Source organism: Diorhabda sublineata, chromosome 7 (assembly GCF_026230105.1).
Source record: "Diorhabda sublineata isolate icDioSubl1.1 chromosome 7, icDioSubl1.1, whole genome shotgun sequence".
In the NCBI taxonomy this organism is placed as follows: domain Eukaryota; kingdom Metazoa; phylum Arthropoda; class Insecta; order Coleoptera; family Chrysomelidae; genus Diorhabda; species Diorhabda sublineata.
Genome location: NC_079480.1, coordinates 12,350,114 through 12,374,935, shown reverse-complemented (window position 1 = coordinate 12,374,935; position 24,822 = coordinate 12,350,114). Strand labels below are relative to the sequence as shown.

Here is a 24,822-nt window from a genome sequence, read left to right as displayed (position 1 = left end):
AGGTCGTGCATGGTAAAGCGATCAAAATTTTTAATGTTTTTTCCGTTTCGGAAAAGAAGGAATTTATTTCTTACAGAACAACAACTTTTAGATTTGTTAGATCAAAACTATCGTACTACAATTGCTGCCAAAGTTCACTCTTTATGTTCAGTAAAAAAGTTATCATCTTTTGCATCTGCGCCGTGTGTAACTTAGATAATGCGTGTTTTCTTCAGCAAAATGTATTTCAAAGGAGGTGATAATTGAATCCAATTACTAAAGACTATTTTGAAGGGCTTTCTGCTAGATGATTGCTTCTATGACTTTCGGTGCGACTTTCTCAGCAACAATAGCAGCTTTCTTTATAATTTTCATTAAAAGTAAAATCCTTTTAACGGTTTCCGAGGCTTTGACCACGTCCAAAGCTACAGGAGTACGTTGACAACGGGTTCCATCAAAGCCGAGTATTTGGTTACCAATATAATCCCGAGAATTAAAGAAATTCTTGAAGTATGCCGCATGCAGTTGGAAGGCACTTTTCCGAGTTGCACTATTTCCTTCCTGAGATAATGTTTGTAAGGCAAAGGCTGGAAATATTAGGTATCAATTTGCTCCTCAAAACTGATTGCCGAAAAAAGTTTATAGTATCTTTGGTGGTTCCCATGGCATTTCTAGTTTCAGAAAATAATTGATAACTAGATTCAGTAGAGGGCTTTGGTGTACTTTTTGCGTAAAATCTCTTGTACCCTTCCGTCTTTTCCTGACATTGACCAGAACAACCATCAAAACCAAAACCAACGCATTTATTTATATTCAGATTCATTTAACTGTCTATAGGTGTTTCTTATGAACACTTACAGATGACATTGTCCACGAAACCAATTAAAATGGTATATTCGTAAAAATAACATCTACTTTATGTATGCCACACCCAAATTATACAAAACTAACGTAAATACTAGTGAAATTAATTAAAAACGGATGTCAAAATCTTAAAGTTATTCCGAGTATTTCAATACTTTCTACAATATACATTAAACTTTAATTGCGATGCGGAATTTATTAATAGGTTAGGAAGTCAATTGCTCGCATGGCCTTAGGACTTTGGTCGCTTTGCGGCTAAAACTACATTTGATCTCTAGAGGATGGGGCAACTGTCTTCTGCCCTCCCTTGGCGACGTCCTAGCAACTCATACATTAATGAAAATTGATACATTCATTTAATATTTCAATATTTAAAAAAAATGTCTAAAAACGCCTCACGTAATTAATGATCGCCCTCTTACGAGGGCGAATCCCTTTGTTCTTCCACTGACGTATAAACATTTTTATTTTACAATATAATATAGATTAAGGTTAATACATTTTTCCTATATATACTACCGGTCAAATGTTTTTGCCCATCCTATCGTTTATTTTATTCACAACAAATAAATCAGTACGATCGATTTTGACATTGTAAGGTTTTCTATATTCCTTTATACTACAGTACAAAATCGTAAATCTGGAATAAGGATTCGCCTTGGATTTTGTGTTTTCCGTATTTTAGGTCATACGAACGGTGGCGCCTTCTATCGCGCTAACGAGAAATAATATCGCATTACATAATAATGTAAACAGAGAGGAGGGGTATGCGTAAAATATAATAAAATCGCGTTTAATACTGCATAAAACCACATTTGTATAACAATAATAAAAATATTAAATACTTTATAAACATATTCTTCATGTTATCGTTTTGTATGATGTCGACATCTAGTGTCAAATACAGAAGCTAAAAATTATGATACGAACGATTTTAGATATTCCGCGTTTTAGTCCGGATTTATGTTCAACTTATTTCTATCGGTAGGGTGAATTTCTAAACACTGCCTCTTACTTATTTAATTTATTTACACTAGATTTATTTATTTCATTTCACTGGTTACTTTTCTATGTCGTTTCCTTCATTATGACTTTTAATTATAAACTAAACTAACTCCAATAAACAAACTCCTTTATATTTCCAATTTCAAAGCAAAAACCATGAAGGAAATTAAATTGTTTGCAAATAAAACAAAAGAAAAAAACATTTCAGTTCCAAAATATCTTTATAAATAATCATGGTAGTCAGAATTAAATCAATCTCACCAAGCCACGCCAATGCTTATCGCAGTCTTTCTGGCAGGAATATTTCGAAGAACTTGTGTATATACGCCTTCCGACAACTTCGGCCAAAAGAAATGCATTTATGTTTACGATTCGATGTTTTCATTGGTAAGCAGAGGAGATAATGAGTCCACGTGGACTGACGGTTTGTTCGATGTTTACCGAATTTTATACGGGGAGTAAACATTATTGCGTATTTATGAAATATTGATTGTTCCTCATATAACTGTCTTCTGCAATTGATAATGGAAGAACTATACTACTGTTGAACAAGAACAAGGTAAACCTGGTAAACTTTCTCAGCAACTGTACAATCTGTGAGAAAAGCTTAGAATCCAGAATTGTCTGTTGTTATAAAAATAGTAAAATCTTATTTTAAGAATATATTGACAATTAAGTATGAAAGAAATTAAAAATATAATGTAATTCAATGCAAAACAGGTAAATTATTCTAGGTGCGCTGCCAAGCCAAGTTTGTACTAAAAAGGAGCCGAAAGTTAAAAAAGTTTGGGAACCTCTGATTTAGATTATTGTGTCTTGCATTAGAAATTAGATTTTAGGACTTTCTCGTCTGAATTCTGTATTTCAGATACGATTTTCTCATATAATGCATTAAATTTGGTTTTTTCATTTTCAGAATTCGTTTAAAAGGAGGACAGAAAATGGATGGGATCTTTTCAAAGACGACAAATACGAAAAATCAAAATTTCATAGACCCATGCCTCACGTCCATTTTTTAGGTTTACTCTGCTTAATCCTTATCGTATTTTCATTAGTAATTTTCATAGAAAAACAATTACCAGTTGCTCTTAAGATCGAAGACGAAAACAAACACCCCGAAACGTTTATAGCGGAAAGGGCGTACAACGTATTAAAAAATTTAACTAAAATCGGTCCTCGAATAGCCGGTAGTTACGAAAACGAAGTATACGCCGTTCAGGTTCTCAAAAGCGAAATAGATAATATAATGAAAGATGCCAATGAAAATCATGTGATACAATTAGACATTCAAAAAGCATCTGGCGCTTTCAATTTGGAATTTCTCGACGGTATGACCAACGTTTATCAAGATGTACAAAACGTAATTGTCAAAATAGGATCTAGAATAAATTCACCGCACAGTCTGCTCATCAATTGTCATTTCGATTCGGTTGTTGATAGTCCAGGTAAGTTTGATAACCATACACCTCATGGTATTCACTGCATCGTAAATTAGGACAAGACGCTGCGTTAAAAAACGAAATAATTTATTATGGTAAGCATAAGTCGCTAGATGGCGCGCAGAAGATGTCAAAACTCATTTCTTGCATTTTCTGGAAAACTATGCTTTTCCGGGGAAAGTAGTAAATAGCTAAGTTATGGTATACAAAATTTCCGACAACTTTTGTCCGAAACTTTTTTCTGAATAACGGATATTTTCGCCGCTACAGGACGCGAAAAATTTTTTTCAACAGAAGAGGTCTGACAAACTTGATCTCGCCGACGTTCACGTGTGGTCTAGCTCCGCCATTGATAAAATACTAAATGTTTTAGGCGCCAGCGACGATGGAGCCAGTTGTGCGGTTATGCTCGAGATCTTAAGAGTTTTATCAAAATCCACTAAAATGTTGAGACATAATATAATATTTCTGTTTAATGGAGGAGAAGAAAACTTTATGCCGGCCTCGCATGGGTTTATTACGCAACATAAGTGGGCTAAAGAAGTGAGTTGATTATTTTTTTGTAGTAACATCACCAACTTTGTTATTACATTGTTATATTTATAAGAAGTTTTCCTCTTTTTCTATAAATGAAAACTAAAATGATCACTAAATCATTAATTACAAAACTTCAACAATTTTTTCTAACCTACCCCTTTTTCTCTAGACATTTTTTAATATTCTTTACTCGTGGTTAATTTTCTAAACTAAACAGTCTACTCACATCAAAGCATATTAAATTGTCTTTCAAACAGCATATTTCTTTTTTTGATAAAAATGAATAATTTGAAAAAAAAGTCAAAAGTTTACAGTGGGCCGATTTCTATGCATGCAAGTTAATATCGATACCTTAGAGCACAAATTAAATAAATAGAAAACAGGTTTCAGAATGAGATAAATATTACTGACTATAAAATTACTAAAATCTTAAAAGCGTTGAACTTCATTACTAGAGTTGAGCACGTATCAAAGCTTTTTGGTGATATGACAATTTTTCTTATCACATACAGTGAAAATATACAAATAAATCCAAAAGTTCTGGCCTACCTTGTAAACCCTTAAGTTTGCCTATGTATAGAGCCCATCAGATTTAACGATTTAACTTGGCAGTTCATTCAAATTTTTTTAAAAGTACCGGGTAATATGATTCCTGAGTTTGTCGAGCAAGAATCAATAAGGTTTGTCTAATCACCACATTGCCCTTTGTCTGAATATCTCACGAACTTTGGTGAAGCGAATATTGGCGAAATGGTGAAACGCGAAGACCGGTTACGGGTCGCTCCAGAGTTACATCAGAAAGGGAATACCGTTAAATAGCTACCAGTTCCATGCATAAACAAAATATTGCGTTACCATAGCAACGAACAATAACTTATTAGAAGTGTAAGGTTTGACGTCAAAAAAGTAAACCAGAGTTACGCAGTAAATTAAAAGAAAAAATACGTCCACCACCTGTATTTAAAAGGGTTAAGAGGTAAGCAGATTTACGAAGATATGCTTAATACCCTTGGTGATGAATGTCCTTCTCATTTGACCGTGAAAAATTGGACTGGAAGCTTCAAAAGAGGTAAATTTTCCATTGAAGATGATGACCGATCAGAAAGGTCAGTTTCTGTGTCCCCGAAAATATCGATGCAGTTCATGACATGATTTTATCAGATACGGATATCTGAAGCACTGAATATTTCATACGAACGCGTTCATCATATAGTTCACGTCAATTTGGACATGAGAAAAATTGCTGAAAAATGGATCCCCAAATGTTTGATTATCGACCAAAAGTGTGCAAAGGTAGAAGCATCGCGTTCGATCTGTGCTCGATTTGAAAACGATGTGACTTCTTAAACCGAATTGTTTGTTGTTGGGAAATATATAAATGGAAAAATGAAATTACGCGCATAAATATGTAAATCATTTAGTCGAAATGTGCACAAAAGTCATGAAAATATTCAAAAAAATTCTCATACATAAATGAATTGATACACATTAAAATAAACAAATATTTTAGTTTTTTTCACAAGGGTACCAAACTAAACACTTAGTTAATTGTCATTTGTTAGAAAAACGGTAAACCAAAAAACGTTTTTCGAAATTTTCAATTAAAAAAGTTTGTCTCCTGTCTGAATATTAAAAATGTATATATGGAAAAAAATTTCACATCAACTGAGGTAATAATCTAAAATTATAGCTACTTGACAAAGAAATTGAAATCCTCAATTTTACAATCACATTTTTGAATTTTCAAGAAAAAATTTTGCCTCCCTTTTTGTGACATTTTGAAGAGCTGCCACAAATTATTTTATTAGTTTTACACTTCGGGTTAATACGATGCTTGCTATTTAAGTTTTGAGATAGATAATTAAAAAAAAAAAACATATAAATAGATACGGCTTTTTTGTTTTTCAAAATATTCTCCATTAAGACCAATACATTTTTGTATGCATTTGAACCATTTTTCCATTTCGATTGAGGTACCTCCCAAACATGTGATTCTAACGCATCAACTGCTCCTTCAGGTGTAGAAAAACATTCACCTCGCAATTACTTTCGAACATTTCTGGCAAACAAATGCTAGTGTACCATTCAGAATTGACCATTCTATGTTGCTTTAATGGAACGATGGCGACATGTCTACTTATTCCAAAAAACAGCAACCGTTTGCTTCGAAGTGCTTTGTCTTTTGAAGCACTGCGATTGAATTTTTTGAGCATTTCTTTGCTCTGGCCTACGCTGATGATATTGATCTACTCAGTCGAAGGGAGCGTGATCTAAAGGAGAACTTTGAGCAGCTGCAGGAGGAATCCTGTAGAACGGTGCTCACCATTAACGAGTCCAAAACAAAATACATGGTTATGTTAAGGCATATAATATCACCCCTAGAGGCTTTCGAAGTAGGCCGGTATAAGTTCCAAAATGTACTTGATGGAAGAACGTGTGGAAGCGATGAATAGATCATACTTCAGTCCCCAACAACTACTAAAGTCACGTCTACTTAATTTGACGACGAAAAAGCGGATCTATCGCACAATTCTCCGCCCGGTTGCCATTTGTGTGGGAGCGAAAGATCTTACGCCGAATATATGGACCATCGTGCGAGCAGAGCGTGTTGCGCAGCCGTACAAACATCGAGCTCTACCGGCGCTATGAAGACCCCAGCCTGGTGACAGACGTCGAGAAGGCCAGACTCAGATGGCTAGGCCACTTGGAGCGTATGTCTGAGGAGCGGGAGCTGCGCAAAGCGAACCGGCAGAAGCCCGAGAGCCATGGACTGCCTGGGCGACTGCGCAAACGATGGCTGGATGATAACGAAGATCTTCGGGAGCTAGGTATGAGGGGGTAGAGATACAGAGCGTTGGACCGTGACAACTGGAGGAATATGGTAGACGAGGCCAAGGCACTTTGAAGGCCTTAGTGATAACTGGTAGAAGTTCACGAAATTCATTTGTAACGAAGTGCGACCCCAATTGAATTCGGAACACCAGCGAAACACGGTGGATCTAGATGGTGCTTTATCACCAAAAGTCAAAGCGAGTTGATCGTCACCCCTGCTGTTGGTTTAATCCACGTCGAAAGTTATAGAAAATCATCGCACGAAAATGTTCGCGATTTAAATACATTTTTTACCAAGATTAATGTTTCAATTATTTGTAAACAACTCAAATATCACTCGTATGCAATGTCAGATTTGACATATTCACACTCAAAACTTGAGTAGCAAATCTCGTATAAATTCCATTCTCCGGGCTAGTTGTACAAATTGTACATTGTACAGTACAATATATGATTTTCATTTAGGTTCGTGCATTTATTAATTTGGAAGCATGCGGAGCGGGAGGTAGAGAAGTACTGTTCCAAGCAGGTCCAAATCATCCGTGGATCTTGGAAACTTATTCCGAAGAAGTACCTTATCCTTACGCTTCATCTTTAGCTCAAGAAATTTTTCAGAGTGGTATTATTCCAGGTGATACCGATTACAGAATTTTTCGAGATTTTGGAAATCTCTCAGGTAAATTCACGCGACTAAATTGGAATTTCTGGAAATTCGTACTGAATACACTGTTTAAACTATCACTACACCAATATTCGCCATTACACTATCTGACACGCGTTTCGATAACAAAATTATCATCTTCAGAGACTGCAGGTAAACTAAAACCTATCAACTTGACCTAACTGTTAAATTTTTCCACTAATAAACTCTCTCTAGGGAAAAACAATTCCTTTGGGAAACCTTTTCGGTAGGAAATTTTCATTCATCAACTAATAAACTATGGAGTTGTAAGAAATAGACTCTTCGTCCCTATTTAAACTGTTCTTTCAGTATACAATTCCATGATTACGACTGGCGCCGTGATCGGCAATACTTTATACTTTACAATACTTTAAACCAGATATTAACGGACCTCTTAGTGTGCCCGACATACTTGCTTCCAAATTTGGTATTTAAACCTTAGGAATATCCAAAAAATGTTTTTAATGTATTGCACTTTGTTTAAAATTCCTTCCAATCCTTTTGTATAAACCGTATTAAAAAGTACCATAGCAAATTTTTCATTTTAATTTCGGAAAAAAGTGGTTCCACACCTATGATAGTTAATTAACCTATTCATGTACCTGTTTATACGAAAAAATTGGTTTATAAATCCACCAACACAAATCCCTCGTTAGCTCATTGGGATTCAAATCTGATGAATTTGCTGGCGTGGTAATCTTTGGGTGTTCTTCATCTCTGGTGTATTTTGGACCCTTCTAGTGCATTGTCATCCATGAAATTGCAATTGGCCCTCATTTAATTTGGGAAAGGATAAAGAATGGGTTTCATAATGTTTCAACATGTCTATCCACTGTTGTATTACTTGAAATCGCATAAGCTAAACTTTACTATTCCTCCTTACTATGGAACGACTTCTCTGGCAAAATTTATTCTCTCTGGTTGCCTCGTCATACGTAGCCTCTATTTAAATTCTGTTGCTAGATATAATTGCAATGAAAAACTCTTTTCTCTTTTGGCATCTCAAAAATTCGGACACATCACCAAGAAAAACCAATCCTCTGGTACTCTTTTTGGTTTCCATTCTATTTTATAAGGATTATTAGTGTTATTTTTATTTCTAGATATCAAGCATTATTTTTAATTATCTATTCACTTTTCTAGATAATTTGTTGTTGTTGTACCAGCTTAGTGCTATTTCTAAATTTTTTATATACAATAAACATTCTTTATATTTTCTATTCACTTTTCTTGATTTTGTTGTCCATATGTATGTTAAACAAATTTTGTGTTTACTCCTCCTCCTTTTCATAATATTATAGTGGTTTGAAGTCTTTTTGATTTCAGTTTATTCGATTAATTCTTCTATATATTGTTTAATTTCAATTATTTCAATCCCCATTAATTCAATTTTCAATCCTTTTTGTAATTTATTTCTCAAAATTTTTTTTCAATATTTAGATGTTTAATTTTATGTTCCAGATGTCTCTTTCCTCTAGTATCATGAAGATTTGATCTTGAGTGCAACTTCTTGATTTGAATCAATTGTGTGCATCTGAAATTTTAATTTATAATTTGCTCATATATTTTCACTTTTCAAGATTCCTGTCTATTACTCGCACTGTTTTGGTCTCCTTTCTGTTTTATAAGAATTATTAGTTCTATTTCTAATTATTTTGGAATTTTACCTTAGCTAGACAACATATATTTCGTTTCCACTGCTAGTAAGAGACTCCTTATAATCATAATATTCAATTGCAAAATCAAAAAATTCAAATCGAAACAATCTTATATCCAACATATACATTCTTTATATTTTCTATTCACTTTTCTTGATTTTGTTGTCCATATGTATGTTAAACAATGTTGTGTTTACTCCTCCTCCTTTTCATAATAATATAGTGGTATGAAGTCTTTTTTTATTTCAGGTTATTCGATTAATTCTTCTATATTTTGTATAATTTCAATTATTTTAAATCCCATTACTTCATGTTCCATTTCTTCTTGTAATTTATTTCTAAGATTATTTCAAGATCTAGATGTTTAATTTTATTTTCCAGATGGTTCTTCTAGTTATTGTATCGTGAAGATTTAATCTTGAGTACTACTTCTTCATTTAAATCTATTGTGTGCATCTGAAATTTTAATTTATAATTTGCTAAAATATTTTCACTATTAAAGATTCCTCTCTAATTCTCGCACTGTTTTTGTCTCCTTTTTATTTTATAAGAATTATTAGTGCTATTTCTAATTATTGTGGGATTTTACCTTACCTAGACAACACATATTCTATTTCCAGTGCTAGAAAGAGATTTCTTATAATCATAACATTCAATTGCATATAGTCCAAAACCAAAAAATTCAAATTGAAACAATTTTATGTCCAAAACAAACAATCTTTTTATTTTTTATTCACTTTTATTGATTTTTTTGTTCATATGTATGTTGAACACTGTTGTGTTTAGACTTCCTCTTTTTTATAATATTATGGTGGTTTGAATTTCTGGTTATTCGATTAATTCTTCTATATTTTGTATAATTTCAATTTTATCCCCAATTACTTCATCTTCCAGTTCTTTGTGTGCACCTGACATTTTAATTTAAAATTTGCTCATATATTTTCACATTTCATGATTTTTACCACTGTTTTTGATCTCCATCCTATTTTATAGGGATTGTTAGTGCCATTTTTCATTATTCTGAAATTTTACTTTAAGTAGATAAGACATGTTCCATTCCCAGTGCTAGTGAGAGACTCTTTATAATCATAACATTTTATTGCATCTAGTCCAAAACCAAAAATTCAATTTGAAACAATCAGATGTCAAACAAACATTCTTTTTATTATCAATTCACTTTTTTTTTATTTTCTTGTCTATATATACCTTGATCAATATTGTGGTGAGACCCCCTTCTTTTCATAATATTGTAGTGGTTTGAAGTCTTTCTGATTTCAGGTTATTCGATTAATTCTTCTATATTTTTTATAGTTTTATTCTTTACTACTTTATTTCTCAATTCTTTCCATACTATTTTTCTATGAACTAGAACAAATATTTTTCCAAGATCTAGATGTTTAATTTTATTTTCCAGATGTCTCTTTTCTTCTAGTTTTTGTATCATGAAGATATGATCTTCAATACAACTTCTTGATTTAAATCAATTATGTGATTCTGACATTTTAATTTATAATTTGCTCATATATTTCCAATATTCAAGATTCCTGTCTGTTTCTTCCACTGTTTTTGGTGTCCTTTCTGTTTTATAAGAATTATTAGTGATATTTCTAATTATTTTGGACTTTTACTTCAAGTAGATAACACACGTTCCATTCCCAGTACTAGTGACCTCTTCTACTCGTACTGTACTCAAAAACCAAAATAATCGATGACAAACATTGTCAGCTCTCATAAATAGATCAAGTTTCAAGAATTTCAAGCTAGCTCGTATTTTTAAAAGCTCGATTTTTTCTAAAACAAACATTTTCATTTCAAATTTTGTCTACACAATACGTACCATAATTCTTGTATGAATCAATCTTGATAACAATTTATTGCTTCTTGCAATGTCATACGGTTTTTATATCATAGTTATTTTATAATGTCTTTTCAGGATTAGATTTCGCTTGGTCGGCGAATGGATATGTATACCACACTAAATTCGATTCAGTGGAACAAGTACCGCTCGGATCGCTTCAAAGAACGGGAGATAACATCCTAGCTTTAGCTAAAGGCATGTCACAGGGTCATCAAATTTCCGACATCGAAAAATATCAACCGGGACATTTGGTATTTTTCGATTTCTTGGGGGCTTTCGTTATCCGATGGCCTATGTTAATAGCCGACATTGTTAATCTATCGTCTGTGATATTTTCTTTATATTCTTTGTACGGAAACTTCAAGAGTGCTAAAATTACCGACGGTACTAATCTATGTAACAATTTAGATAACAATCATTAATTTCGATTATTTTTAGGTTTAAACAACGAACGGTATTCAAGAAAGCTTGTAGGTTGTATGATAATTGTTTTTATGGCTTGGATAATATCAGTTATATCGACACTTGGTATAGCAGCACTATTGACTTGTTTAGGTCGTACTATGAGCTGGTACGCCCGACCTTTATGGATTTTCTTTCTATATGTGATACCTACTCTAGTCATATCCATGCTAACTTTACTTCTGCACGCCAAAATGTTTAACAAGGTATGTGTGCTATCTCTTGAATATAATTGACAGCTTCGATATTGACTTTTCTCCATATATAAAAAATAGTACAAATTTCGATATAGTTTCCATCATCTTTTTTCAAAATCGAAAGTTTTCAGCTGATTAAAATCGATATTGTTTCAGTTAGCCTTAGTTACGACAAAAAATTTTTAATTTGGGGTAAACTGCATGGTAATTGGACACTAAATAGTTATTGGACACATGTTTTTTTACAAATCTGTTTAATTGAGAAAGCGGGGCAGTTTTTTCAGCGAGTACATGCGAAAAATAAATAAAACGGAACAGATCTATGTAAAAAATGTTCAAACATTATAAAAAATGATGATCTACTATGTAATGACTGTCAAAAAATGTTTCACCCTTCTTGTATCCCTACTGCATACTATGATCATATGGAGATGGAGATGACTACTAAGAAGATTCGAGTGATAAAGTGAAGAAGACGTTTATGTATGTACATATTGGGGTGTCATATACACTGTGATCCAAAGGATCTATTGTATCCCCCTTTCTAGGGAATCCAGTGTTTACAGCTGACCTGTTAATCCCATTACTTTTAGACAGTCCACAATGTAGGTGTAGTGCTATGGAAATCTGTAGTGTGTCACACTACGAGAGAGAGAGAGTGAGATCTATACATTTGTTATTCTTATTATACCAATTTGACGATTGCAGATTGTTTGACTTTTGAATTTGGCATATCTAATGTTGTTGGTCTTCCTGATCAATAGAAATATTAAGAAATGAACAAGCCGTAATAACATTGGAACATCTTTGACACAACTTAGATATACACAATGAGCCGAAGAATGATAATAAAATATCGACAAGTACAGAAACGATGTTACTTTCCCTACTTCTCAATATACAATGATCAAGGATATTTTTAAATAGAAATTACACTATAAATATATTTGAAATATGTATGTCGTCCTCTGAGGAACAAAGTCTACACGTCTCATTATCTGTTAAGTTTAGCATCTTGAGATGTCCATCGAGGCGACATTACTCTTACTCTTTATCTCCTGTACTAGTGTCGTCGTTCAAATCAACCGCCTCAATAAAATCTGTTACTAACCAAATTCGTAAGCAGCAACAGATCACCATAATCAACATTCTCGAGTGGGGTGGAAGTAATCTGATTGAATTTAATGCAGCAAAGACCCAGGCTCGATTGTTAAGATAAGAATCCTTGACAGGATCGCGAGAAGAGATCCGTTTGACTCGATTTCATTAGTCAGCTAATTGATTAGATAAATTAAAAATTTTACACATTTGTACAAATACTATTTTTATAACTTATTTGGGGGTTGTCTGTATACCATTTCTTTTCATTTCTCGTATGCTGTTTTGGTATTTCTACAACGTAGTTTTGAGGTTAATTTTTTCTCAAAGCTGAATTTTTTCAGTACCAGATTTGATCATTTTTTGAGAGAGGTTCCGATTTATCCTTGGTGACTTCTTTTTGAACATTCTGAGAGAGGCTTATCCCTCCATATTTTCCAATAATTTATTGAGAGGTGGAAGACTTATAATTTTTTCTAGTGCAGCATTTGGGCATATTTTTAAGGTTTTAGTGAAATATATTCAGGCCAGTGTTTGATTAATAGATTCTGAATATTTTGTTCTTTAAAATAAATGTCTGTTAGAAATTAATTTATTTCAGGATATTGAAACTTCACCCTGGACATTATTTCAATTATATTACGATGCATATCAACTACTTTGGACTATAGTATTATTATTAGGAGTAGTTTTAAGATTACGTTCAAGTTTCATACCACTTCTTTGGGTTTTCTCCGCCGCATTAGGAAATGTATTAAAGTCTACATTATTCGGTAAATGGAGAGGTAAGTAACTCAATAAATATCAAATTTGCAAAACAAAAGAGAAGCTAAGAGAGAATACATATTTTCAAAAAAATAGAAAAGAATATACACTAGCAAATTCAGAGAGGCGTATTTACTGTAAAGTTTTTTTAACCGAAAGTGCCAGGGACTAAAAATAATTTTTTAAGCTGATTACGAATTGTTTTCTACGGACTTGTAGTTTACATAGTGAAACTTATTCGAAATAACAAACATAATCTCTACATAAACTCTATTCCCTATAAAACAGTGAGAGCTAAAAAAATAGTTCCACCAATAGGGTTTATTTGACCTCCAATAAAAACTGTTCTTTCATATGAATAATCTAAGCTCGCTTTCTAGTTCCCTAGTTCTAATAAATTCCAATATCAGGTTCAACGGGTTCAAGGTTACAATATCACCCCTACAATTTTCTCATTCTAAGCATTTTCTGTTAGTTTCATTCTCCTCCCCATAGAACTTGCACTCGTCAATCCTAATCCTCATCAGGTACTTTCAATATTAAATTTTGCAGTATCAAAGTTCAAGAATGAATTTTTTTTCAATCAGCCGGAGTAATCCTTTTTCAGAATCTTGTTTTACCTTATACTCTTGATTATTTAAGTATTTTCCTATATCATATAAAGGTTTTGAGATAGTTAAAAGCTTTACTGATCCGTTTACCTTGATTCCCAAGAATTGTAACCAACTGTATTTCATGATGAGGTTAGAACGGATTACATGTTATCTCAATACTTTCATTTCAACTTTTATAGTGGTACGATTCTTTGAGGTTAATTTCCACACATTTTTTAGTGAAAAGTATTTTCATTTGAAAAGGTAGCAGTTGATGTCAATCTTGTAATAACAGCCCCTCGTATGGTGTGTTAATCATCTGTATATCATTTGATGTTATTTTCTTTGAAACTTTGGGTGGTAGATCCCCTTTACCAATATTTCTTCTACTTAACACCATGGGGGAAACCTTTATCATGTTTATTTTCTTGATCATTTCATTATTGGACAGAAGCAATGATGAGATGTACTTGTTAAATATTTGTAAAATAGCCTTACTTTTTGTGTTGATACACCTTACGATTTCTTTGCTATTAATAAAGCTCTGGACGATTCTTACTTACTATTGTTTTTATGGTTCTAAGCAAGAACAAAGCTGAACTTGTCAAGTCTGGAGGAACAGGGTTTGGTTACATTTTTCTTACCTACTTTTGGTATGAAGGTGATTTTAGCCCTTCTCTATTTTCTGGGTACTAAATCCAGTGTTAAACTGCTTTTAGTTATATTCATTACAAGTGCTAAAATTTATTTATTGTGAAGATTTTTCCAACAATATTATAGTTATTGTATTGTTTGTATTATGTTCCGAAAAGAAGAAGAATCGATCCTCTTCTTACTCAGTGGTCGACTCTTCTTGCTTTTTTACTCGTATTGAACGGAAACTTCGTCATTTTACCTCGACTTTTGTGGTTTTACTGCTGAGGTAATCGAAGTCAGAACATTTGAAAGTTATCCATTATGCCTCTCCTAATCTTGTTATATTTAGCTCCTTGAAATATCTTTTCTAATCCCCATTCAGTCTGCCACTGTTGAAGAGCCTGTAGAACATTAGACCATAGATGGACTGTTATTTTGGCGGAGGAAGTGAGAAAATAAAAAGGACTAATGTCAAAATGTTCTTGCATGTCTATGCAATGTTCTATATTCTTTTGGCTGCTTTTAATGACTCCAAAAAGTTTTTGTTTCCTAAAATAATAATTAGAAATGATAGGAGAATAGGAGTGCAAAAAATGGAATCGATTTTTGAAAAAAGTTAATTCCCTAATAGCCAATCGAAAGTCCCTATTGGTTGATGTTAGTCCTAATAGATATTTCTCCACTTCACTTTAGCTGGAAAGAATCGAAAAATTCTCAGTACATGTAACTGTGCGGAATAAGGACAAAAACTCTTTTGGAGGGCCCTACTCATATAATATGTTAGTAACGTACATTTTAAGTTATAAAAAATTTAGTAACCATAACCATCTAAATTAAGCTTCTGCAACTTTTTTTTTTCATACAAATAGCGTAAAACTATAGAAAACGAGATATTTAGAAAAAAATGTAAGAAAATCGATTTTTGTGACACTTGACCCATGATAAAAAGTTTTTACGTTGTAATATACTCAGTATGTCGATTTTTCCAGAGATTCACTCAATTTGGCCAATGATGACTGGACTATTTCTTCGCTTTTGTAGTTTCCTGCTTTATTCTCTATTTTTCTTAGAAATTACTTTTCTTTACTTTGTATTTTGAATTTTTTCCATGTTTCTGATTTTAATTTTAGATAATATGAAGAAACTAAATAATAAAAAAAATTGAAAAAATTAATTTTATATTTTTTAGTATTGATTTTCCACTGTCCCACTTTGAACTTTTCCAAATCTATTTCCTATTTACAACCTCCAATGTCTCTTCCTACCACTATTCATAAGATTTCTAATTTTTCCTATTTCGTTAATATTTTCTTTAAAGTATTTTTGTTTCCTTAATTTTTTTAATTGTCTGTTATATTTTTCTGCTTACTGTGAATTTTTTTTATTCAAATTTTATATTATCATTTATTTTTTGCAGATTCAAAGTGGCTTCTCCTTCACATATCCGTATTCGGATTGCCTTTCGTGCAATGCTTCTACTTAATCATAGGAGCCCTCTACCTCTTCATACCGATAATGGGTCGAGCAGGATCCGGTAGTCACGCCGAATTTCTCCTTTCGATTTTCGTCACTTCAATATTTGCGAATTTATTTACTTTCGTCGTACCATTGGCGATATTAGTTAGAGGTATCGAAAGAATTTTTAGCCTGTTGACAGGACTGTTTCTTCTATCTCTGGCTATTATAATATTGACTCCCTTGGGATTTCCGTATTCGGGAGAAACTGGAGCGTTGGCTCCACAGAGATTTATGATAGCGGTAATGATATTTTAAATTTACAATTAACGCTTTTTTATTTTGTTTGATTTCATTTTTCATGTTTTGATTGGTTGTATTTCTGAATTATCTCAAAAATACCACTATACAGTTTATGATTAAAGACCCTAATGATAGATTCGTTTCATGCGCCCTTTTTACCAGTTACATCCTTTTCGTAGCTGATTCATGTTGTGTTCCTGTTTTACCCCTTCATTTTTATTAATCTTAAAATTTCATTTTTGACATTTACTGTGATAAATCGGGTTTTAATTAAATGAATTCTACTTTTGAATAACATATTATGACTCAAAGTCAGAAAATTGGATTTCCCTCACGCTAGAGCAACTTTCTGGTCGCGTATAATTAAACATTTGTGAGAAAAAAAAACGACTCAATTCACACGCTCACGGTGAAAAATCTCTAGCAAAAAATTTGTAGATCTCATTTAATCATCTCAAAGCCATTAGTCTTAGCTTTATGATGAGTCTATGTTGTTATTGAGCTATTTTTGTTTTGGTATAAAAAATATCAAATAAAAAGGGTTGTGATTAACAGTGAAAAATAATCCCCTAGCTCTAATAACAGCTTCCAATCGCTTTTTCATGGATCAAATAATTTTCTGTTTTGATACTATCCCATTTTACGGTGAGCTCCGTTTTGAGGTCCGATTTCGTGATTGATGTAGGATTTCTAGCTCAAACTTTTATCTTAAGATCCTCCCATAAATAGGGTTTAAGTCTATGCTGGCCATAACCCCCCATAGCCTGCAAAAACTGCCATACGAAACCTATAGTTTGTGTCCTGCATTAGGATGTAATTTTCGACGATGAAACTGGCGTAGGGAACGACGTGATCCCCTAAAATTTCTTCTATGTATCGGTTCATAATCGGTTCATAATCCCGCCAGTTTCAATAAAAACCAACACGTTTTTTGCTTCCATTTCAATGGACCCACCCAAACCATCCAAGTTTTTTTTTATATAACATTACGTGAATCTGTGTCTCCAGGTCGGTGGACTGCGGTTAATATGGGGCCAGTAGGTGGCCATTTTAAATCAAGGTTATTCTTCTGACCGTCCAGCTATTCACATCTACTCCTCGCGTTTCTCTAAGCTCTTCTTGGACATATCTACTATCTACTTTTTTATAAACTTGTGCTTTAATTCTATTTTTGTTTTAAAAACTGTTTTGCTGTCCTTCTTTCGTGTATTTACTCTAATTTTTTATCTTCTTATATAATGAATCTCATATTTTCCCTTTCTTCTGTATCTATTGTATTCTTTTTCGCTTATTTCCTACTTCTATTGACAATTTCCTCAAATTCTAACCCATGAAGTGTTACAGTGTTAGCATCAAATCCATTTTTTTATATCTCGAAAGTTTTCCATGAAATTAGACACAAAATTAATTAATAGTTTTTCAGCACACGCATAGAACATTCCATGACATATCAGGAAAAGTTGTGAACGAATCAACTGGCTATTGGTTCGCGGATATGGACCCTAATAGTCCGCATTCAGTTGATAGACACGTTCCGGATATGAAAAATGCAGAATTAGTTAACAAAGATTGTGAAAGTTACCTATATTGCGGGTTACCATACCTCGTACCAGTATTAACAATGATATGGAAAACTCATTGGCTACCCGGTCCGCCTCCAGTTATTTTGAAACCAGTTTCTATGAAAATTTTGAATAGAACGATCACCACCGTCGGAGAGAAAATTACCATGAAGGTAGATGGTAAGTTATTACATTCGAAAGTTGAGGATATGCATGTTACCACATTTTCTATTTCCATGTGTGCCAGAAAGTACGATACATTAGAGTCATTTTTGAATTTAGGTCCTACACATATTGGTGTTATGATATCTCCGGTGTCCGGGGTGGAAATTGAAAGTTGGAGTTTACCTACAAACGAACCATTAGCCGGTCCATTGTGGAATGGAAGGAAAACATATTTTATTTATTACGCCTATGGTTTGGAACCTGTTCCGTTGGTATTTTCAATAAATTTCAAAGTAAGATAATTCGTTTCAACAATATTAAATTAGTAAAATAACAGAAACAGTCACTTAATGATGATCTAAAGTACTAAATATAGTTTTTTTTCTAGATATTTGAAAAAATATAACAAAATTAAGGATTAAAATAAATTTTTATTGTTCCAGTGCATCCTTTTTAAATATACTTAACTACCAGCTGTGGTTGGTTGGTCTGTTTAAGGATACTTGTTAAATATATTGTGGAACTAAGCAAATAATGCTTTTGTTTTATGAAAAGTATTCCAAAAATGATAACAAAAAACGAATTTCGAAAATTAGAGCCTTTTTGGAATCGTGCCTTGTACATCGAACGACGAGGAGTGTTCAAATGAAAAAATACGAAACGGTACTATGGGAATTATTGAAGACTTTTTCTTCGACTCTAGAACTCTTTGTGTTCTTTCTAGCGTCAGGTTATTGGGGTTTTAGTTTTCAATTTCCATTTTATAAATTTTTTTTTCCGGTCCTTCTTTGCCACTTCATTATTTTGTTGTATTATTTTTCCTTTCCTTCCTCCGTTTTGTGTTACTTGTTTTACCCAAGTTTTCTTGTTTAATTGTTCTAGTACATCCATATATATAACCAACAGCTGTGGCACTCAAAAAGTTTGTTTAGAATGTTGAAGGATACCTGGATATCTTACCAGAAATTGTGAAACTAACCAATCAATCTTTTTTCGTCATAGTATTGTGAAAATGATAACAAAAATTGGTGAAAATTAGAATCCTTAATTTTCATATTAATATACTTATCATATCGACAAACAACAATAATTTATTCAAAAGATGTTTATATGATGGGGTGGACTTATACACACTATTTCTTACTTACTTAGTTAATTTATTTATATGCTTACTCTAAGTACACTTAACTATACTGTTGACAAGATTATACACTAAGATTTAACATTACACTTATCTAATTCTTATCATATTTATATATTTAAACACACTGACTCCTCCGCTGATAAACAAGCGACTATTTATACAAAAAGAATTTCTCGATAATTCGGTACAAGAAAGTAAACAAATAAATAAAAAGACCTTCCTAGAAATTGATTCTATAAAAACAATATGAAAATATTAAAAGTTTCCCCTTCATTTGCACGAAATTTGTACCTGGCGCATAAATATTTGTGACAACTGTTATATAATAATAAACCTTCCAATTAACGTTTTCTTTTCTTATGAACCCCCAATAGACTTTGATATTTTAATATATTTCTTACTTATTTAAAACTTGGATATCCTAAGTAGATCTGCAAATAGTAATTTAAAATTCATGAAATATGCAAATCTTGCAATATATCAATATCTTTAAAATTAATTACTCCACAAAGTTCGTCTACACTGAATTCTATTATGATACGTCCATCATCAAACAGGACCGACTTCACGGCCCACATCGTGGACGAGTTCGTAACAATATCATTTCTTATGCCATCGGTATCAATAAAAGTAGCAAGAATTTTGATATCATAACAAAATCTTTTGATTACAATAGCTTTAGTGCAGTGATTCCCAATGTGGTTCATGTGCGCCCCCTTGTTAGATCTGACTTTTTGACGGGTTAGTAATGTGGTGTAAACGTATCAACTAAAACTGATTATAAGTATTTCGAAAGAGGTTTATGAGGGAGAAAAGTTTGGGATCTCCTGCTTTAGTGTGATACATGTTTACATAAAACGATTAACAATGCTAATAGAGTAGATTTATTCTAAACTATTATCTTTTTTAGACTCCGAAAAATCATAAAGAGCCTATAATGGATTTGGCTATAACTTCCCACTACTTGTTCGGTCCGGGTAAGGCCTCAAAGGAATTTAAACAACTCATTAATCAATTTCCGTCGTGGACGGCAATTAATTATTGGACGGCGTCGTACGAATCGTGGATAGTTTAGAAATAAATTATGTATATTAACAATCAGTATGGAACCTCAATTTTATCGATTCTGTTCGACTATGATCTTGTTTTGACTATTATGCAACATCAATCTGTATATTGCAATTAATTACAACACTGCCGCTATTAATTAATTCATATTTGCAGTATTTTTTGGTTAAAAAGTGTTCGACAACATGACACTTTAGTGAATGTTTTGATTGTACCATGAAAATCATCCCAGATATAAATCAAACCAGTGTATAGTGAATAATAATTATCCAAAGGCAATAAATATTCCACCTCTCGAAGGAGATCTATAGCATTGATACAGATGCCAATTTTTTTTGTTTGTTGTCATTTTTACGGATTTTTTTTTAAATAGAAACAATTATCTTTATTTTCTTTTTTATTTATACGATTTCTATTACTGGGGTGAATTAATAAACACTCTCTTACGTTCTTAATTTATGTAAATACTTTACACTTATATAATTCACTTATCACTATTACTTAACTAATTTAAATTCTTAGTTTACTTTCAATTTCGGTCTGTTCACAACGACTTTTTATTATAAACTAACTGAACTGCACTACACAGCTCCTTATATATCCCAAAAGAATTTTAAAAACAAAGAAACAAAACAAATGAATGAATAGACCTTCCTAGAAATTATTCAAAATAAAAAATGTAAATAAATTGCCTGCTATAATAAAAACTTATACAGGGTGATTCATTAAAAATGTCCAATCTCTGAACTGTACATTCTAGACCCCAAAATATGATGATTCTGCTCAACATGCCTTATGCAAATATTGCTAGTTTCCGAGATACGAGGTGTTCAAAGTTTAAATTTTGATTTTCGCAATAATTTTTTGTTTTCATGATTTCTCTTTGAAAATTGGCAATTTTACGTTTTTTGGCATAAGGAATCATAATTTGCACTCTAATTCAACATTGCTAATAGAGGGCGCTAGCTACACTTGTTTGTGTTAATTAAATGAAAGTAAACTTTTTTTGGGCTAAACTTACAATTAAAATAATAATAAAATATTAAAAAGCGTTAAATTCTACAAAAAAAAGTTACTCTTCTTTGATTCGTGTAATTCAATCGGTTATCGAGTTATTTGCTTCTAAAAAGTTCAATAAATTTAAATTTTTTCATAAAAAAATTTTATATATTATTCATATATTTTTCATTGCCTTTTAATTATTTTTCTATCTTTATTATACAACAGCTTTTATAACTCAGACCAGGTAATTGATTAGAACTTGTTCTGGTAACTTCTATTTCTTACCTGTAATTTATTTCAGTCGATAGATTGTGCAGTAGGAATGAATTAAGAAAATTTTCATGTAAAAGAAACTAATGGAGAAGTACTGGCGCCTTTCCATTCTAGATCACTCAAAATGTTGTTTTGGAACTGTGAAACTGCTACATCTGCTCAGGAAGCATTTGTTAAGGATTAGATGTGGATTCTAGGGAGAGCAGTATGAAACTTTGACTCACCTAGACCTAGAATACCCCGGAAAAAATTTTTTGTACACAAAACTTTATATGAGTGAGAATCTAGCCTGATTAAAATCAGGAAAGATATCTAGAATTGGAAGGCAAGTGAAGATAGTACATCTTCACTTAAATAAAATAGTTTACATTAATTTTTTCCTTTTTTTTTATTTATCACGGTTAGTAAATTATACAGCAAGTGTATAAAAAAATAAAACATACAATAATCTCACAGAAATCAAAGATATAATAGAACTTGTCGTTTAACTCCCATAATTCTATTCAAGAACATTTATAGAATACTTCAGGATATTCGATACCTGCGCAAATATATTGGTAAAGTTAGGGGGAAAAGAATAACAACTTAACCAATTGGATAATGTATCTAACTTCGTTACGGCATGTTTATGTTGATCATTAAGCTTGTAATTGAGTTTTGTGGTACGCATCCCTTGAAAGTTCAATACTGATTGTACTAATATTAAGGAACAAGTATTTCGTTTATACAGTGTGTCGCATTTAATATGGAGATTTTTACGCAATCATATAGGGTTATTTGGATATATAAAGGAAATTATTTCTTTTTAACAACAATTTAATAGTGTTATATATTTAAGAATTTCAGTAATACCAGCGTCGAACATGGGATTATAGATTAGGATGTCCGATATTTCCCAATGCTCAATTATAAATGAATAATAAGATATTTCTTTAGTCACTTTCTTATGGGTCAGTTTGGTAGTTTCCAGAAGTCATTCATGCTTTATTATTCGCTTCATATTTTAATGTCAGCGATTTACTTTTTGAGAAACAGCGAGGTTTCTTTGATAAGTGAAAGAGTTTTTCTGTACCTGTCATGTGTTTCCAGCGAGTAAAATTGTTAAACGTACCTTTGCTTTCCACCAAGATATTTATCATTGTTTCATCTGCATTGAAGATGTTTTCAAGCTCCTAATCTCAACCTATCAATTAATCCTTTTTTTATCATGTTCTGTTGGTAGAGTGTTTTTCAACATTCCGAAGAAAATTTTCAGCTTTCCAAGACTTCACACTGACATATACCTCAGTAGTTAGTTAGTTATTTTCTTTCATGTTTTCAAGAAGCTCTCCCTGGTTATCAATTTTTGTGTATAAGTTACCTGAGATTTCTTATCGGTGATATTAATACCGAATACACTGTTTAAAGTACCACTGCATTAACACTCACACTTACACTGTCCGATACTCGTTTCGATAACCAAGTTATTTTCATAGACAAGTTATCGTGTCAGATAGTTTAATTATGAATGTTGGAGTAGTGGTCATGGTGTTTCAACTCCAGAAGAAAATTTTCACCTTCACCTTAAAATTTACCTCGGTAGTTAGTTATTTCCATTCATGTTTCAAGAAGCACTTCCTGGATATCAATTTTTGTGTATAAGTCACCTGGGATTTCTTATCGGTGATATTAATACCGAATACACACTACCACTACACCAACACTCACAGCTACACTGTCTGATACTAGTTTCGATAACGAAATTATCATCTTCAGATACAAGTTATCGTGTCAGATAGTTTGATTATTAATGTTAGTGTAGTGGTGATATAAACAGAATTTACAGTTTGTGTGTAGTATTCGTACGCATGTATACGTTCTTTATTGATACATTTTTTTGTTGAATATAGTTGATTCAATATAAAATAAGAATAAATTGAAAATAAATTTCATTTGCCTCGTATAGTTTAAAATGACCGTGTGAAAATTTAAAAATCAATAGTGTTTTAATCTCAAATGTGACACACTGTATTTATTAGGATTAGGTAAAAACATGATACTATAGTATTTTTATCTATTGAGAACAATCTTGATAGGAAAACAGTGTTTGTTCAAATCAGTCAAACTTGAAACTCTTAATTTTCACATTAAAAAAAATTAAAGGAATTTGATCTAATAATAATTAATGTCGTTTTTAGTGATCGTTTAAATTGGTTAGAAATCCATAAATAAAGTTTTTAAAAACTATTTGTAATGATAAGAACCAAAAGTTTCGAAAGATGGTTTTGAATGAAATAATCAACAACAAAAAGAGGCAATTTACAGTTCAACCCTTACCTTTACAAAATAGGGGTTAATATGCTATTTGAACTATTTATTAAATTGTTTTTATTTTATTTGAAAAAACGAAAATTTAAAAAAAGTGAGATATACAAAGAAAATCGAGGGAAAAAGTTAAAACAGGAATATTGAATGAAAAGGAATAAATTGGAAAGAAGCGAAGCATCTAGCTCATATAGGAATAAATGGAGGAAATTTGGACAAACAAAACACTACTAAGTGTACTAATTTTAATGTATATCCGAGTTTTCGAATATTTATGTATGATAGAAATATTACTATTTATATCAATAGAAATATTTCTATCAAGCGACAATTTGAATATTGAATTTTTATGTTGATTAATGTGATGTTTTTTTAAAAATACATTACATCGTAATTCTTAACTTATTAATTAATGAGTACAATATTCGACAGCTCGGAAATATATTAAAATTAGAACACTTTGGTGATCAATTTTGCCACAATCCCACTACGAAAACGCTTATATATAAATATTTTTCTCTCATTTAAATAATTATGAAACTATATTGAAACACATTTATTATTATTAGACCCTATTTATATGCCCTTTTTTAACCGTAGATGTCAACAAGACAAGCTATACTTTTTTATCTTTCGCTTCTAGAAATCTTAGATATTTTAAAATAATTTTTTTTGTCCTTTAATTTTTTTATTTCGCAATTTTTAATCTTTGATATATTTTATTATTTGTGCCTTAGAACTAATGAAGAGTCAACATATTGTAATAAGTATTTATCTATAGTATAACAATTAGATTTGTATACATCTTATTCTGTGATTTTTCAATTTTGCAAAGTTACCCCACTCAAGAAATTAGTTAAGGAAATATTTTGGATTTCATTTGTAGGAAAAAAAATAATACTTTACATACTTACCGACAAAATAATCGATCCAATTAAAAA

The 24,822-nt window shown here is 31.9% G+C and overlaps 1 protein-coding gene across 1 annotated transcript in view; it reads left to right on the top strand.

Annotated features, from left to right (window-relative positions):
- Window positions 1-23,258, top strand: part of LOC130446665 (endoplasmic reticulum metallopeptidase 1-like) — a 32,283-nt gene extending 9,025 nt beyond the window's left edge. Inside the window, exons 2-11 of the mRNA XM_056783040.1 lie at window positions 2,765-3,293; window positions 3,661-3,830; window positions 7,122-7,332; window positions 10,930-11,238; window positions 11,293-11,522; window positions 13,213-13,396; window positions 16,023-16,363; window positions 17,787-18,105; window positions 18,208-18,383; window positions 20,145-23,258. Of these exons, the coding sequence (XP_056639018.1) occupies window positions 2,765-3,293; window positions 3,661-3,830; window positions 7,122-7,332; window positions 10,930-11,238; window positions 11,293-11,522; window positions 13,213-13,396; window positions 16,023-16,363; window positions 17,787-18,105; window positions 18,208-18,383; window positions 20,145-20,309 (2,634 nt within the window). The 3' untranslated portion in view covers window positions 20,310-23,258. The remainder of the gene's footprint in view (window positions 1-2,764; window positions 3,294-3,660; window positions 3,831-7,121; window positions 7,333-10,929; window positions 11,239-11,292; window positions 11,523-13,212; window positions 13,397-16,022; window positions 16,364-17,786; window positions 18,106-18,207; window positions 18,384-20,144) is intronic.
- The last annotated feature ends 1,564 nt before the right edge of the window (window positions 23,259-24,822 follow it).